The sequence below is a fragment of the Pseudophryne corroboree genome, chromosome 1, assembly GCF_028390025.1.
Source record: "Pseudophryne corroboree isolate aPseCor3 chromosome 1, aPseCor3.hap2, whole genome shotgun sequence".
Taxonomy (NCBI): Eukaryota; Metazoa; Chordata; class Amphibia; order Anura; family Myobatrachidae; genus Pseudophryne; species Pseudophryne corroboree.
In genome coordinates this window covers 85,673,855-85,691,398 of record NC_086444.1, presented here as the reverse complement: position 1 = coordinate 85,691,398, position 17,544 = coordinate 85,673,855, and the positions used below count along the sequence as shown (strand labels likewise).

The 17,544-nt window shown below is 45.5% G+C and overlaps 1 protein-coding gene across 1 annotated transcript in view; it reads right to left on the bottom strand.

Annotated features, from left to right (window-relative positions):
* EGFLAM (EGF like, fibronectin type III and laminin G domains) overlaps positions 1-17,544 on the bottom strand; it is a 354,680-nt gene that overhangs the window by 163,046 nt on the left and 174,090 nt on the right. The window contains exons 5-6 of the mRNA XM_063961208.1: positions 16,255-16,372; positions 12,781-12,916 (exon numbers count right to left, since the gene is read on the bottom strand). Coding sequence (XP_063817278.1) covers positions 12,781-12,916; positions 16,255-16,372 — 254 coding nt within the window. The remainder of the gene's footprint in view (positions 1-12,780; positions 12,917-16,254; positions 16,373-17,544) is intronic.

Genomic DNA, 17,544 nt, shown 5'->3' with positions numbered 1-17,544 from the left:
GGCACCTGATAGAAAGAACAGAGCATCCGGCCTCTGACATGATCCATGAATCCACCGGGATTCAGTTTCTAATCGCGTTAGACATCACTCGTACCGCCAGAGGAGTGTTGAATTATAAATACATATCCGCACTTGCAAATTTGTTAGATAATATCACTGAAATGTATGATGACACGTTTAGGTATACTGGAAGAGAACTTCAAGCTTATAAAACAGAACTGGTACAGCATAGAATGGTTCTTAATTACCTCACAGCAGTGACAGGCGGATATTGTGTCACACTGGCAACACAATACGGCGTGAAATGTTGCACATATATTACGAATAGCACCGAGGACCCGGTCGAGGTCATAGACCAAAAGATGGACGATATTCTCCAACTGAAGTGGGAATTTCGCAGGAGACACAATCTCACTCTTGCTGCTGTAGGTAATGAGCTGACTGGTTGGGTGTCATGGTTGAACCCGCGAAATTGGTTCTCTGGTTTAGGAGACTGGGCTCAAGGAGTCATAATGGATGTTGGGAAGTTTCTCCTATGTATCTTAGGTGTTATCATAACGATTGGCTTGATATTTAGATGCGGTCAGGCTTTAACGAAGTGTAAACGAAGTACCAGGGTGATGAGTTTAAGGAGTGAGGAAACTGTAATTCCAATGGATTTGATTTATGACCCAAATGTAGAAACAATGATGTGATGAAAATGCGATTTCTACGGTCCGTTTCTTTCACCTGTTTTTCCGTTTCCTCCAAGGTAAAAAGACCCACTTGGACGAGGAATTTGATGAGCCGATATACAGACAACAGATGGATTAAAGAAGAAGTTTTGACAACCTGATACACAGATTTTTGATGAACTATGCCATGGATCCCCAGTTTCCCTAGAAATTTTAAAATTACGCTAGCCCAACACTTTTGTAAATCTATGGACATTGACAGCTTTTGCTCGCACCTTATGGGCAAAAGCACAAAGAAGACTGCATTCAACAGACACCAAACAAGACCTCAATCGACGAATGTACATTTACCTGACATAGAATACCACCGCATTTACCGTAATTATGTCTTTTCTTCATTTCTACAACCCTCAGGTAATGACACACATAGTCGATAGGGAATACAGGCACAGATATCAGCAATCACATATCTCCCCCATTCATGTATCATCAACTAAAATGTGCTCCCCCATTTTGTTACAACCAAAGCCGAAAAGAGCTCGGTAAAGTTTGACAGCCCATCCACAGACCCGTACCACGGGATAAGAAGGAATTCAAATGTATACTTCGCAATACCTCGAAGCTTGATTTAAAACACGTACGGCACGATGATACATGACCCCCAAGCACGGATTCATACACACATGCTCCTGCTATCTCACTAGGTCATACCCTTTTTCCTACCTTCTCCTCTCCTCCCCTACCCAACCATGTAAATGTATTAACCCCTGACATATATTTTTCTCTTTTTGAAATGTTTTAGAAGGTGGCAGTTATTGTTGACTGCCAAAGGGTGGACTGTCAAAGTCAGAAAAATATCTCTATGCACACTACCATATTTGCACCTCACACAGGTCCGTGCTGCGCATGCGTACGCTCTCCCGTACGTGCGCATACTCACAGTCGCGGGCACCCGCAGGCGCACGGTATGCGTATTTACGGTAGAGTTTATGTGATCGTAGCGTGCGACTCAATCGTTACATATTTTCACTATATAATGTATTTTGTAGATCATGGTCCCTTTGATAGATTCTGAAAGTTTGGTTAATATAGAATGTTCATGAACAGAGAAGTCCCTCTTTGTTTGATACGAAGGGTCAGACAGGAGTAATACAGTGGTGTTTAGTACCCATCGGAAGAGTATTTAATTAGCAATATTCCGGTGTTGGTTTGAAGCGGATTAATCGCTCGTGCGAATAGTTATGGACATAAGAAGTTTATGAACATTTACTGTCTTTGCACTTACTTATCCATGCGGCGGGAAACCCAGTTTCCCTCCCACCTGAGCTGTTGGAAATAGTCACGGCCCACCTGTATGAATCAACCTATGACCTTTTGTTATAATGCGAGGAGGAATTCCTGTGTCCAATGAACAATGAGATTGTAGGGACCATTGAATTGTATTGTGTGTGGGGCATAAATAGACAAGCCGATCACATCCAGCTCTCACTCTTCAACGGTTATCATTGCTGAAAATCGGGAGCTGGATGTCCAGAGGCGCATGCGATCGTTTCCTTTGTGCGTAAGTTTTCTCTGCAACCATATTGATCTTCTTGTTATTGTGGGCCAATTTCTCTCTCTCTCTTCTCCTCTTTCTCTCTTATTTTCCCTTAGAACGTAATTGTATTGTATTGTATTTCCTGTGTAGTTATCTGGCTAGGTAGTCTATGTTATATTGTAGTGTATGACTTGTATTGTGTTAATTCTTTTGCAAGTATATCATTCATAATATATATTTATTAGGCGTTGGACCCTAAGCCCAGGTATCTGTGTATTTCTTATAGTGTTTAGTATTCTCAGAGCGTCGGTGACGCTCGAACAGCATTTGAGTTAATAAGGTTACACTAGGTTGCATCCACACCCTATTTCTACACTAAGGGTTTACTGCATAATATACTGTTTATGGTTTAGATATAAAGGTTCAACATTGTGAGCGTCAGCGCCACTGGTGATCTCCTCGTGGTCCAGAGCGTCCGCTACGCTATAGCGAATCATTACGTTAGACGGCAGCCAATAGCGTGCCTGCCTGTGATCTCTTGGCCGTGAGCGAACGTGACGCTTGAGCGTCTCGACTACGGCTAAGCGATTGCTACGCAACGAGCGTACCCTTACGGTACTCCATACGTGAATAGCGTACAGTGTTCTTAGACCTCACAAAGGGTTTTATATAAGATAAATATCTAGCTTTATCAATCCCCTCCCACTTTCCTGTCTACCCTGTACCTTAACCCTTCCCGCCAGGTCAAACTTCCTGCCCCAACCCTGTCAAGGCCGCTGCCAGAGTGGCGCCTCATGCCTTTCGGGGACGGGTCAGAGAGTTGAGCCTCCCTAAACTCCTGCCTGTGGCCCTCAATCTCTCCTAAATTGGGACACTCTACAGGGGGATCTAGTTGGGGACTACTAGGGTCAGTCTGGTAGGGGTCAGTCAAGGAAAAGTCAGTGTGGTTTCTCATACTTACCGCCGGAGTTGGCAAACCACTTGGGTCAGGAGCATCATTGGGCACCCCCACAGGATCAAACGAGCTAGAACCGACATCCTCTGCGTTGCTAGGGGACGTAGGCATACCAGAGGCAAAAGTCATGCGGGGTCGATGTGCCGATCTAGCCGCTGTAATCTTTTCCTCTGGGCTGGTTGATGCTGTGGTTGGCTGTGCTGGCAGTTGTCTAGCAGCTGTAGTCTTTTCCTCTGTGCTGGGCTGTGCTGGAGTAGCTGATGTCAATGGTGGTTGTGGAACTTGACTCCGGGGAATGGCGCCAGCAAACGTGGTGACGATCCCACCACCCAGGTCATTTCCTAGGACCACATCAGTTGGGAGACCATCCATGACGGCAACTTCTCGCAACTCTGGTCCAGCTCCCCAGTCCAGGTAGACTCTTGCCATGGGAACCTCTTTCTCTGTTCCATCTGCCAGGGTGACCTTGGCAGTGCGACCCTGCAATACTGCAGCAGGATCTATAAGATGGGGGCTCACCACAGTGATTGAGGCCCCAGAGTCTCTTAGGCCTTCCCCCTGCAGGGATCCCACGTGGACCGGCTGCAGGTGCCTCCACATATTATGTAGGGGCTGTTTGGTCATGCAGGTGACTCTCTCCGCAGAGTGCACCTGTCTCTCGCCACACTCCATCGGACTGACTGGAGGGGGAACAGTCTCTGTAGGCTCATCTCCTCTCGTCAAACAAGCGAGCCGGGCTCCAGCACTCGGATTTGGGGCACGAGTCTGGGGTGCTTGGGATGCAGGACAGTTCATCCTCAGATGTCTGATTTTCCCACAGCCGTAGCACTTCTTCTCCAGTCGTGGCACCGATGATCTCTGATTAGTTGCAGGGACGCTGCGGTGCGGTTGCTGGCCAAGAGCACCCGGGTTGGAAGATGCTTGCTTTGGGGGGCGATGAGCTGAAGAGGGGTGTCCCCCTGATAATACAGTCTTTTGGAGCTGGCTGCTAGCGGGGCGCTTCTGCCCCTGTGGCCGAATTGCCACATACTTGTCTGCCAACTGGGCAGCCATCTTTAAGCTGGGTGACTCCCGGTCTAGCACCCACTCCTTCACTTCTGGAGCGCACCTGCGGTAGAACTGCTCCCTGGAGATCAGGTCGATCAGTGCGTCCCATGTAGTGGCTTCAGAATCCTTCACCCACTTCACCACATACTGCCGCAGCTGGGTGGCGAACTGCTCATGGGTGCTGCTAGGATTCTTGGGCAAGTCTCTGAACTTCTTCCTGTAAGACTCTGGAGTGATGAAGAATCGCTGGAGGAGGGCCCGTGAGACTTCGTCATAGTCCCCACAGTCCTCCGTGGCCACTCCTCGATAGGCCTCCAAGGCCTCTCCATACAGAGTGGGCACAAGGTGTCTCACCCACTCCGACTTGGGTAAATCGTGTAGTTTACAAGTCCTTTCAAAAACTTGTAAATGTCCATCAATGTCCCCATCACTGTTGTCAAAGTCAGAAAAATATCACGCTGCACGTTGCCATATATGCACTTCATGCGTGTGCACGCTGCATATTTAATCAAAATAATGTATTTTATAAGTTAATATTCCCCTGAGTTCAACAGGTATCAGTGGGTCTCAAGATGGCTCTTTGACCTTAGAGATTCCCCAAACAATAGCTTTCATGTTGGGAGGGCTTCACATGTTCTTATGCATAGTTAAGCACAGGAATAGTAATTGAAGATTAATTGTATTCCGAATAAATTACACCTAAGACCAGTCAGTTTCTGTCCCGCAGACGGAATACAATAGCCTTTAATTACACTAAGCTTTGAGACTCAATGAAGAGGGCTAACACCTGTGTTTACGAATGGGGCTGGTTTTGTCTCCAGAAGAATGATTACTGAGATGTCATTGTCTCAACTGAAAGTGGACATTGAGAATACCGAACAAAACCCAGAGACTGGGGTTGTTTTGTATTCGCCAAACAATAGCTTTCCACAAGACAGGAATGTGTTAGTCATCACCCAACGTTTTGCATAACCAAGATCACATGCTCAGCTCATTGATACAGCTAGCCCACATGCTGTGAAAGACACACACTTCCTGTGGTTGACACACCCCCACAGCTGGAATGCAGGTATGATATATCCACTGGAAATCACAGGGCAGACTGACTCACACAGCTACCTAGCACCCAGAAGCATGGCTGGCTCATCACCAGGACTGACCTCCTTACGAAGGCTAAGTATTGAATTCACATGGCTTAATGGCATAGAATAGTTTAAATATGTGTTTGTGGTAAAGTAGTTGTGAAATGATTGGCATAGAATAGTTAGTTTGGAGATACAAATGGCTTAAGGTTAATGATGCTTGTGCAGTTGTGTGATTGTTGGGTGTTTGGGATGATACTCTATGAAATCTGTAATGAATTGGAACAGTAGACAATCTGTAGCATAGCATCTCTGGTATACATTTATGGATGGTGATTTATAACAGATTATAGTAGTTTTACATGATACATCTTGCTGAAGGTTAGAAGTCAAAACATACTTCCTTTTGTTACTGTAGTCATGTGCTTGCAGCAATAGCAGGCAGATACTTGTGGGTACCTGGTGATCTGGTCTTGTGATGGCTCATATGCTCTGGTTATTGAGATACTGTGTTGGCTTGAAATTGTGAAAGGTGATTTAGATGGTTTGGAATTGTAAAATCAGAACATATGCATTATATTGAAGCTTAGACATTTTGGAATATAGTGGAGTCTTATGTCTTCTGCTATGTGATTATGGTAAAGCAAAGAATGCCATGTGTTTGGACTTGCAAATCTAAAATGGCTGCTAGCATTCCCTTTTAAATCATATGTTACAGACTTTGGAATCATGGGAGTTTTTCCCAAAATGGAGTCTAGCTTCTGTCCCATGCGGTATTGTAGGGACCATTGTGTTGTTGCTGTGTGTTGTGTATATAGGGACAGCCAGCCTGGGTGAGCACAAGTTTCTCAACACAAGGGTTCTCAACATTGACTAACTGCGCAGCGATCGCTCCCACATGTGTAAATTCTCTGCAACCATATTGTCTCTTATTTTAATGTTATAAGCCATTCTCTCTCTCCTTCCCCCTTAAATGTATTTGTATCTTTATTGTATTTTATGTGTAGTGATTCGGTTAGGTATTTTATGTTATCTTGGTAGTGTATAACTTGTATTGTATTATTCTTTTGCAATTGAACGTTCATTCATTTCCTTAAAAGGCGTTAGACCCTTAGACCGGTATTTGAGTGTTTATTATATTGCTAACGGGTTCTCAGAGCGTCACATACGCTCATACAGCTTTTAAACTAACAAGGTTACACTGTGTTGCATTTACACCTTATCACTGCACAAGGGTTTACAGTATAAGTACATTGTTTATGGTATAGTTATAAAAGTTTAATTCTGTAAGTGTCTGCGACGCCTGTGCTCACACCCTGTGCACAGCGTCTGCTACACTAAGGGCGTACCCTTGCGGTACCTTTTGCGCCAATTGCGTACTGTGTCTCTTAACCTTTTAAAGTGTTTTAAATAGGATAAACATATAGGCTTTGTCACTGTCTGCAAACTTGGCAAACTGAATGTGTCCTGATCTGTGTACAACAGCTGACAACGGCTCCCGGGGTACCACGGCCTGTGGTGCCCGCTCCGCATGCCACATCCGAATGACAAGCATGCGTTCTTGCTCCGTTGCCCTTTCCCCCAATTCCGCTAGCTGATCTGCTAGGGTATCCGGGCCGCCCCCCCCTGGGACGTTGGGATCCTGGCCCTTCTAGGGATTGCTGGGAAACATTGCTGCTGTGAGAGAGGGCGGGGCTTGTGGGTCTCACCGGTTCCTTACGAAGGTCCACTGTTGGGCCGTCCTCTGAGATGCTGACGCCGTCAGTGCTTTCCACCTCCGCCCAATGGGACTCCTCCACGCTCATGAGCGCCGCCTTCATGACGCTTATGGACGCGTTGAAAGGGATATCTACACCCTTCTCCTGGCACACGATCTCCAGATCATCCTTGGACATTCCGCTGAATTCCGCAACAGCATACAGCAAGATGTTCCAGCAGAATAAAGATGGTACAACTAGAATACAATCTGGAGGCACGCAGGACTCCTTTTTATGTCAATTTTCCACACAGTACCACAGGGGGGTAAGCCCTCCCTGTCTTCTCCAACCAATCAGGTTATCGCACAAAATATAAATAAATTACATTTTACAAGGATGTCAGTAAGTGCAAAAAAGCTATTTCCTTTTCCCTGCCACACACAGACAAAGTTTTGTATAATTTAAACTCCAATTCCTACCACCTGGGAGGTTACACTTCACCATTGATACATTTAACACATAGCTTTAAATACGGTTTGTATTGGATTTACCAAACAAACAGTCTTCCTTCCTGCATCTACCATTCAGGCTTCGTATATCAATTAAATCACCTACATGAAACAAACAGGTTCCAAGCCCATAGACTTTATCTATGGGATAAGGAGATCCCACGTGATTAGCATATTTCTCTAAGGAACTTACACATCAAAAGGTATTGTCCTTCACACCTCTCTGCTAGGACAGGGCCATTAGCATGCCACTTCCTATTTCCAGAGGATAAGAGATGCTTATTCAGACAGCTATAGTAAGTGCATTTGTCCCTTTAAAATACAGGTGACCACATCTCAAATACAAATACATTTAAACATGCATTCCTGCAATTGTGCACAGAGCACTACATATGACATGCCAAAACACATCACTAAACATACTTTAAATACCCAGTGCCTAGCACCCACACTACATTTAAAGATGGCGACTAGCGCCAGTGCACAGTTTAAAAGTGGCGCCAAGCGCCCATTGTCCTCCTAATGGCGCCGGGCGCTAGGGGTTAACCCCTTCAGTGCCGCGGCGGCCATTGTCCACGTGGGCTGGGGGTCTCTCCGGCCACACTAACCAATAGAGAGTGCAACGTTTTGGGCCCCTTCATAAATATATACAGTAAATTCTGCTGCTGCAGGCATGATAATGTACTAGATTAATAACAGATTAATAACAGAAATGCGGGGATGCGGCGTTGCAGGAGAGGAGATTGGGAAACGCAGGCGTGTCATGACCATTTCAGGGCTGGCCTATGATGCCGTCTACGTTTCCTGCATATGGAAACATAGTGGCGGCGCCCCTGCCTACGCAGTCAGGCTGTGCAGGCAGGGGTTCACCTCTATTCGATGCGCTCGCAATTAAATTACGAAAGCATCGTGGGGCGGCGTCACACATGCTGTGTGGCCTTGCCCTGTGCTGGGCGGCCCTCAGCACAAGAGTATATGGACATAGATTTTGCTGCGAGAGCAAAACCTGCTTCCATCTCTGAATAACCACCCATATTGGCAAGGTAAGCAGGAGATACTTGTGATATCTCCTACTTTACCTGTATTATAATGGCACCATTACTTTATTTCTACAAAAGTAGGTGAAAATGTTCTGCTCCACCTTAGAAATATGCTTATTGGGAAAATATAGCTTGTAATTGGAGTTTGCATTTATAGCATCTACTATATATATGGTGGAGTTTATAGCTGTAACCTATGCAATATACCAGTCTGAAGGCCCGCTGTAGTTCCCCTGACATTCTGTGAACACAACCTGGGGGGGGGGGGTTATTTACTAATATTCGTGTTTTAGCTGTTTTTAAGGGTGTTTGATCTCGAATGGTATCGGGTGCATTTTACTGCAACTTTTTGAATCCTAATACGGTCATTTACTAAGCTGCCGAGTTTTCCTCATTCGTTTTATCTGATGTCGATGTGATTCGTAATGCCAGGCAGTGTTTTACGGGAGTGATGAGTAAAACACTGCCTGACAAAACACAAGGAATCCCGGCCGGATCTGTGAGATCGGTGCAGGGCTTCATTGTGTACCTTAAAAAAGTGTTTCAAGTGTTAAAAATTCAGAAAAAAATTGCAAGGGGTCCCCCCTCCTAAGCACATCCAGCACCTGGCTCTGCGCCTGGTCCTGGTGCAAAAAATACGGAGGACAAAAGACGTAGGGGTCCCCCGTATTTTTCACACCAGCACCGGGCTCCACTAGTCAGAGAGATAATGCCACAGCCGGGGGACACTTTTATATTGGTCCCTGCGGCCCTGGCATTACATCACCAACTAGTCACCCCTGGCCGGGGTACCCTGGAGGAGTGGGGACCCCTTAAATCAAGGCCCCCCCCCCCTCCAGCCACCCAAGGGCCAGGGGTGAAGCCCGAGGCTGTCCTCCCCATCCAAGGGAGGTGGATGGGGGGCTGATAGCCATAATGTAAGAAAAAGAATATTGGTTTTTGTAGCAGTACTACAAGTCCCAGCAAGCTGGTACTTGGAGAACCACAAGTACCAGCATGCGTGGAAAAAACGGGCCCGCCTGTAGTTCTACTACAAAAAAAATACCCAAATAAAAACAAAACGCACACACCGTGACAGTATAACTTTATTACATACATGCACACCTACATACACACATACTTACCTACGTTGACATGAAGAGTCGGTTCCCACCATTGTATCCAATGGTGGGAACTTTGCGGTCTGCGGTAGACCACAAGGTTAAGTGGGGTCATTCTGGCCCCACTTAACCTCGCGGTCTACCGTAGACCGCAAAGTTCCCACCATTGGATACAAAGGAGCGCCTATGCGCTACATTGTGTCTTCAGTGCGTAGACTGACTGACAGTTCAGGCGCGCACAGCCAATCAGGAGAGTGCCATGACGTGGCGCTCCCTGATTGGCTGAAGGGACCCTCTTTGACAGCAGTCACGGGAGGTCCCGCCAGTCGGGGAAAGGGGTCCCTTGTGTAAACATGGGACCCCTTTCAGTGCGTGGTCCGGGTTATTCGTTTTTTGTTTTTTTTTGCCAAGTACGTGGATTACAAACAGAAGAGGACCGATCTACACTGGATTGTTGTGAGTATAATTTTATTTACAGGTACCCCGTGGATTCTACGTGGAGAAGGGGACCGACTCTTCGTGTCAACATAGGTAAGTATGTGTGTATGTAGGTGTGCATGTATGTAATAAAGTTATACTGTCACGGTGTGTGCGTTTTGTTTTTATTTGGGTATTTTTTTTGTAGTAGAACTACAGGCGGGCCCGTCTTTTGTCCCCCGTATTTTTTACACCAGGACCAGGCGCAGAGCCCGGTGCTGGTTGTTAAAATATGGGGGATCCCCTGTCAATTTCCCCCCCGTATTTTTACAACCAGGACCGGCTCAAAGAGCCCGAGGCTGGTTATGCTTAGGAGGGGGGACCCCACGCAATTTTTTTTTCAGTTTTTACACTAAACAGACCCTTTCCCATAGATAACCATGCACAGATCTCACTGATCCGTGCATGATTATCCAAACTCGCCTGTAAAAAGCAGGTCTATTTTTTTGCTGCTTTTTTTAACGATTCACAAAAAAAATACACCTGCACTTGAGCATTCAGAGACTAACACACAAATACGAATTAATAGTAAATTCCCGTGTTGTATGAACAAACAGCCGTGTTTGACCGATGGTCTATTCATTCGTATTTCTGAACTTAGCCTTGAAAACCATTACGAATAGCCCAAACACTGCCGAGATTTGTGCTTAGTAAATTCCCATGTTGGGACTTAAGGTGGGTACACACTAATAGATATATCTGCAGATCAAGTGCATACACATTACACACTGCCCGATCCGTCGGGGACTGACGTCATGAACTGGGCGGGCGTGTACACCCGCCCACCCAGTTCAGCTGTCAATCACCGCCGGCCGCCGCAGCATGTGTACGGGCGGTCGGCCACAGCGACGCGCCAATATATCGGTAGATATATTGGCCGTCGGCTGTGCTGCGCGGCCGACGCGATACGTCTGTGAACGACGGAGTTCACAGACGTATCGGCCGTACACACTGGCCGACGGTCCCGCGATATATATCGGCTGTTCAAGAGAACGGCCGATATATCGACCAGTGTGTACGGGCCTTTAGAAAAAAAAACACAAATCGGACAAACACGAAATTTTAGTAAATATACCCCCAAGTGTATCTGTTTACATAACAGACTTTAAAATCAACCCAACACCTACACAATGAAGGAAGACATTTTGTGTGTTGAGTCAATATCAGAATTAGAGATGGACAAGCAGAGGTTCCATATCAATGGCCCTCATTCCGAGTTGTTCGCTCGCTAGCTACTTTTAGCAGCATTGCACACGTTAGGCCGCCGCCCTCTGGGAGTGTATCTTAGCTTAGCAGAATTGCTAACGAAAGATTAGCAGAATTGCTACTAAATAATTCTTTGCAGTTTCTGAGTAGCTCCGGACCTACTCACAAATTGCGATCAGCTCAGTCCGTTTAGTTCCTGGTTTGACGTCACAAACACGCCCTGCGTTCGGCCAGCCACTCCCCCGTTTCTCCAGGAACTCCCACGTTTTTCCCTGACATTCCTGCGTTTTTTTGCAAACGCCGGGAAAACGCTCAGTTACCTCCCAGAAACTCCCCTTTCCTGTCAATCATTTACCGAACAGCAGTGCGACTGAAAAGCGCTGCAGAAGCCACAGCAAAACTGCTAAGTTTTGTGCTAAATAACTAAGCACATGCGCCCTGCGTGCCTTGCGCATGCTCAATTTGCAACAAATCGCAGCGTAGCGAAAATCGGGAACGAGCGAACAACTCGGAATGACCCCCAATCTTTTTTATCTATATTAGATTGTTATAAATGTATGTAATGCATATAAAATCATGGAAACAGTATCCATCTTTTCCAGGATCAATATTTTTTCCATGCACAATTGAATAAAGAAAAATAAAAAAAGGGAAGGTCACGCGTGCAGTGGAGCAAGTGGCGCAGGACAGGAAGGTAAGAACATTGCCGACACCATAATGATTTCTGTATTAATCCTATTGGTAGGGTACACCATGTATCCAGGCTCAAAAAAAAAAAAGAGATGTATCAGACATGGGGGTCTATTCAATGCCTGTCGGATCCAACGGTTCAGTATTCAATTTTCGGGCATTTCCGACAGGTTTTGATCATTTTCAACAATGCTGATCTGACTTTTTTTTTTAATCGAATCAGCATTGTCAAAAACAGGGCAAAAACCTGTCGGAAATGGCCGCAAATTCGACAAAATTTGTGGATCCATGGCTAATCCGCCGATCCAAGTGTTTTCCGACAAGTCTGAAAAACGGCAACTTATTTGAATAGGTCGAAATCCTGATTCTACCTAAAACAGTCGGAAACTGCCATCTTTCCGACTTGACGGCAATTCCGACTTCAACTGAATAGACCCCATCAAGATCGATCTTTTCCAGTGTCCAACTCTAATAAGAATGCAGCCTACCAATTCACTAGGGATTAGTAACCCCAGTGCCATTAGTCCAAAAATTCTCCAGTATATAGGTTGCATTTCTTATGCAGCAAACAAAATGGCGGTCTCCACTTTGACAAGCATAAAAATGGCTTCCTCCACTTTGCCAGCCATAAAAATGGCTGCCTCGACATTGTGTAAATGGTATATATTCTTTTAATTGCGTGTGTTTTGTCCTTTAAAATATTTTGAGGTAAAAATGTCTTCCATTCACAAAAGTCACATTATAAAAAGACATATCTGTGACTGACCTTGTATACTCCACAGTGTAATACTGAACCGGGGAGCTACCTTCACTGGCACCTTGTTTCCAGGAAATGGCGACTTCCATGTCCGACACAACCACGACCTGTGGCTGTAATGGAGGATCGGGTACCATGCACTTATCTGAAGCAATAAAATAAAGTTGATCAGCTGTGTTTATTCCTATTTACAAACCTTTCTGAAAACCTGAAGGAAAATATTAAATAAAAAACATTAAAAACTAGAAATGTATGAAATTGGGGTGAAAAACTGCCAGGAACCCAGGGTGATATAATCCCTGGAGACAGATCATGTATTCAATTTGTAAGTGATTACTGCATTGATTCATTACATTCATTAGCATCACTTGCAGCTCATTTGTGAGGTATTACGACAACATGCACAAAAAAAAAAAATCAATTGCGAAATAGCTCTAACAAGAATTTGTACATAACTGGGGCGCTGATTACCCGTGTTTCACCAATGCCAAACACAGTGCTCTGCAATAGCAAGCAGTGATTACCATACATCACCCGAAGCCACAGCTGCCGGCTAACAGGTTCTATCAGACAGTATGCTGAGAGAGTGTATATGTGCCTTGCAGCTTTCTGTGCCTGATAAAAATGAGAATCTCATGAATAATAGATGGTACATTGAAAAAATAATGTCAAACGAGGTAATTTACTAAGCAAAAATCTGCAAAATGATGGCTAGAACGTCTTTCTTCTTTCCCCTTTGTCCGCCGTGCATTTATAAAAAACTTCTCTAATTTTTTAAAGTTCTGCAGCTTGTTTTAACCTATTCAGATTATAAACTACGTAAGAGACAGAATGAAAGGATCAGTTCATTTTCAGTCAGTGATGCATCCGGCCACATACTGCATGCATAGGAGAGTAGGCTTGTGTAGGTGTTGCCTATCGGGAGCAAGTAGCTTGATGCATACCGGCAAATTGCAGCCCCATAGCATTCTATGAGGACTGCACGGTCAGGTGCCACAGCGAATATCTCCAATGTCCACTGCGGCCCCATTTTATGCATGTGGAAAATATGGAAAATCTCCAAAAACTGCAGTTTTCGGGGGTTTGACCACATTTTTAGGGTTGATATATCCCGCCTGATGACGCTGATGCTTCAATCGTCCTTTTACTAAATGAAAAGAGCAAGGCCACATTAAGGCAATTTCTGGTCAATAAAACATATAGATGTGTCCGCATGCACCCAGAGACGCTGGGTGTGAATTAGGCGCTCTGCCACAGTTAGCGATGTGTAGTTCTTTGGAAATGTGTGTCTCATTCGCATCATTGGCCCTCATTCCGAGTTGATCGCTCGCTAGCTACTTTTAGCAGCCGTGCAAACGCATAGTCGCCGCCCACGGGGGAGTGTATTTTCGCTTTGCAGGAGTGCGAACGCCTGTGCAGCCGAGTGGCAGCAAACACATTTTGTGCAAAACAAGACCGGCCCTGTAGTTACTTATTCTGTGCGATGATTGCTACGACGAAGGTCCAGGTATTGACGTCAGATACCCGCCCAGCAAACGCCCGGCCACGCCTGCGTTTTTCCAAACACTCCCAGAAAACGGTCAGTTGACACCCAAAAACTCCCACTTCCTGTCAATCTCCTTGCGTCCACCAGTGCGACTGGAAGCTTCGCTAGAACCTGTGCAAAACCACAAAGCTCTTTGGACTTGTACGACGCGCCTGCGCATTGCGGTGCATACGCATGCGCAGATTATCCCCGTTCTGCCATAATCGCTGCGCTGCGAAAATCCGTAGCGAGCGATCAACTCGGAATGACCCCCATAGTCATATACAAAGATGCTAGCAGGGACACAATATTGGTGCTTTGTCGCACAGGAACTGGTACAAAGTGTGTATAAAGTCACAAATGAGGCACAGCAATACGTGGCAGGAGGCATGGTGTGGCTGATCTTATCTGAGCTCTGTCTATTGCTGTTATTATCCAGACTTGAGACCTAGGCCGGGTACACGCTAGAGCGATCTTGTCCCTATCTGTTTCTTGCCGAATCAGAACGACATATTGGTGGTCATTCAGAGTTGTTCGCTCGCTAGCAGTTTTTAGCAGCTGTGCAAATGCTATGCCGCCTCCCACTGGGAGTGTATTTTAGCCTAGCAGAAGTGCAAACGAAAGGATTGCAGAGCGGCAGCAAAGTTTTTTTGTGCAGTTTTAGAGTAGCTCAATACCTACTCAGGCCTTGCGATGACTTCAAACTGTTCAGTTCATGTTTTGACGTCACAAACACGCCCTGCGTTCGCCCAGCCACGCCTGCGTTTTTCCTGGCACGCCTTCGTTTTTTTCGAACACTCCCTGAAAACGGTCAGTTGACACCCAGAAACGCCCACTTCATGTCAATCACTCTGCGGCCAGCCGTGCGACTGAAAAGCTTTGCTAGCCCCTGTGTGAAACTGCCTCATTCGTTGTAATAGTACGTCGTGTGTGCGCATTGCGCAGAAGTGACATTTTTTTGCCTCATCGCTGCACAGCGAACGAATGCAGCTAGCGATCAACTCGGAATAACCACCATTGGCTGGATAGTTCAGTGATTATGCCCAATCTGCGCACTCCCACGGTTGCATGCAATATCTTTCGGTCAGCCGTGCTGCACGGCCAACAAGATGATATCACATGCTGCGCCGTGCAGTGTAATGAAGGATGGAATGAGGGATCATTCTGATGTGTACTGCAGTGTACCGCTGGCTGGCATATCATCTGGGTATACATCGTTCTTGGGTGTACCTGGCCTTCGTCACACACACAGAACTACAAGAAGTTCTAGGAAAACACTGTATGCAATTTGCAGATACAGCCGCGGTCGCACACAGAATATAGGCATGCAGCATATCATTCTAATCAGCATAAACTGCTTGTGTGTCATATTAGCATCGTTGTGTGAACAAGATGCATTTTAATGGAAAAAGTCGCACAAACAGACGCTTGCCGCTACCAAGTCACGCCAAGTCACGCCTTACGTTTCCAAATGAGAATCAGGCCCTGGACTTCAAGTAAATGGGGTGCTGCATGATGAACATAGAGGGGGCTCTATATTACACAGAGCTTATCCAAAAGGGGATACTCAGTGTAGGAAAATAATCTCACCTCTTCATACACCAATGTAACTAGGTTCAAGCTCACAGTGCTTTAATCTTGACCAGAGCTGGGTAAATCATTAGGCAACCTAGTCACCTACGTACTGAGGGGTCCGGATTACTGCAACCAGTTTTAATGAATGATATTAAAGGTGGCACTAAACCAGTATGGCACTAAAAGGTGGCACTAAACCAGTATCTTGCCTAGGGCCACATTGGGTCCTAATCAGGCCCTGATTATGACCCATGCATGACCTGATCTTGCATGACCCATGAATTTGAACCATGAATATGTGAGGCACCTTGGCTCTGGGACCCAGGAATGAGGAGGAACTTCTGGATTGTACAGAGTGTGAGTGATTAAATAAATGCTCTTACCTGGAGATAAGGTTGAGACATCTCTTGGCATGCTGGCTCTTCCCTTCCCTGCCCAGCTATAGGCTCCAACACTGACCCGGTGCAGAATTCCCGGCTGTAAATTGCCGAGGACAACTTTCTGGAGAGATAGCAAAATCAAGTACAAGTGCCTTAATAAAATAAAGTATATTAGAGTATTTCATAACAAATAGCTAAATATTATAATATTGATTATAATAATACAGTGGCAAACGCAGGATTTCTAGTGGTAAGGCCTCTATCTCATCTTTCTGGTAGCTACTCTCTGGTACAGTGCACTGACTGAGGACTCAGATTCACACACACAGTAGACTAAGGGGGACATGTACTAAGCAGTGCTAAAAGTGGAGAAGTGAGCCAGTGGAGAAGTTGTCCATGGCAACCAATCAGTTGCTCTGTTTAGTTTTATAGTATGCAAATTATAAATGTCAATGCTGATTGGTTGCCATGGGCATCTTTTCCACTGGCTCACTTCCCCCTTAGTAGATGAAGCTGCTACTACTGGGCACGTGCAGCAGCTCTGCTCTGTCTCTTAACCTGCATGATGTGGAAGCAGCTCTAGTAAATATATTATGTACCATTGCTATTGCCATATTTGAGCCACTTGCCAAAAGGAGGGGGGTTTCCAGCCAACTGGAAACACCCCCTCACCCCTCCCCGCCTTTGCCTATGTAATATTTATTTTTATAGTACCGACATATTCAATGTGTATAAACAGAAAAATGAATAGAAATTAAAGGGCGTACACACATTGACTAGTGTGTACGCTCTACACGACCAGCAATGTGCGGCCCTGCGGGTCATTGACGACCCTCGGTCTCAGCAGTGCATGCAGCTCAATTTGGATGGACTCATTGTCCAAAGCTGCATGCTTCGGCCAGCCGCGTCATGATGTCACTGCGATATCTCTAGCGATATCGTCAGGCGGCCGGTCCGAGAGGGGGATACACTAGGAGATATCGCTCTCCGAACACCTAGTGTGTACCCACCTTAAACCAGATTGTTTATTAACAGACAGAGCTAATAATCTTTATCATCAACAATAGCAAGAACCCTACATGATCATAACAATTCTTAGCTGCTCCAGTCAGTTGCATGTGAATGGGTTACAAATATAGCAGTGTGCAGAAAGAACATAAAAAACCCAGATATGTTATAAGGTAGGAATTATTAAGCCTAGCACCCCACCCACACCCACATGGCTAATAGGATGTGTATACAGCATTGAATAATGAGAATCTGGTAAAACCAATTGAATCAGTTTCTCATTAT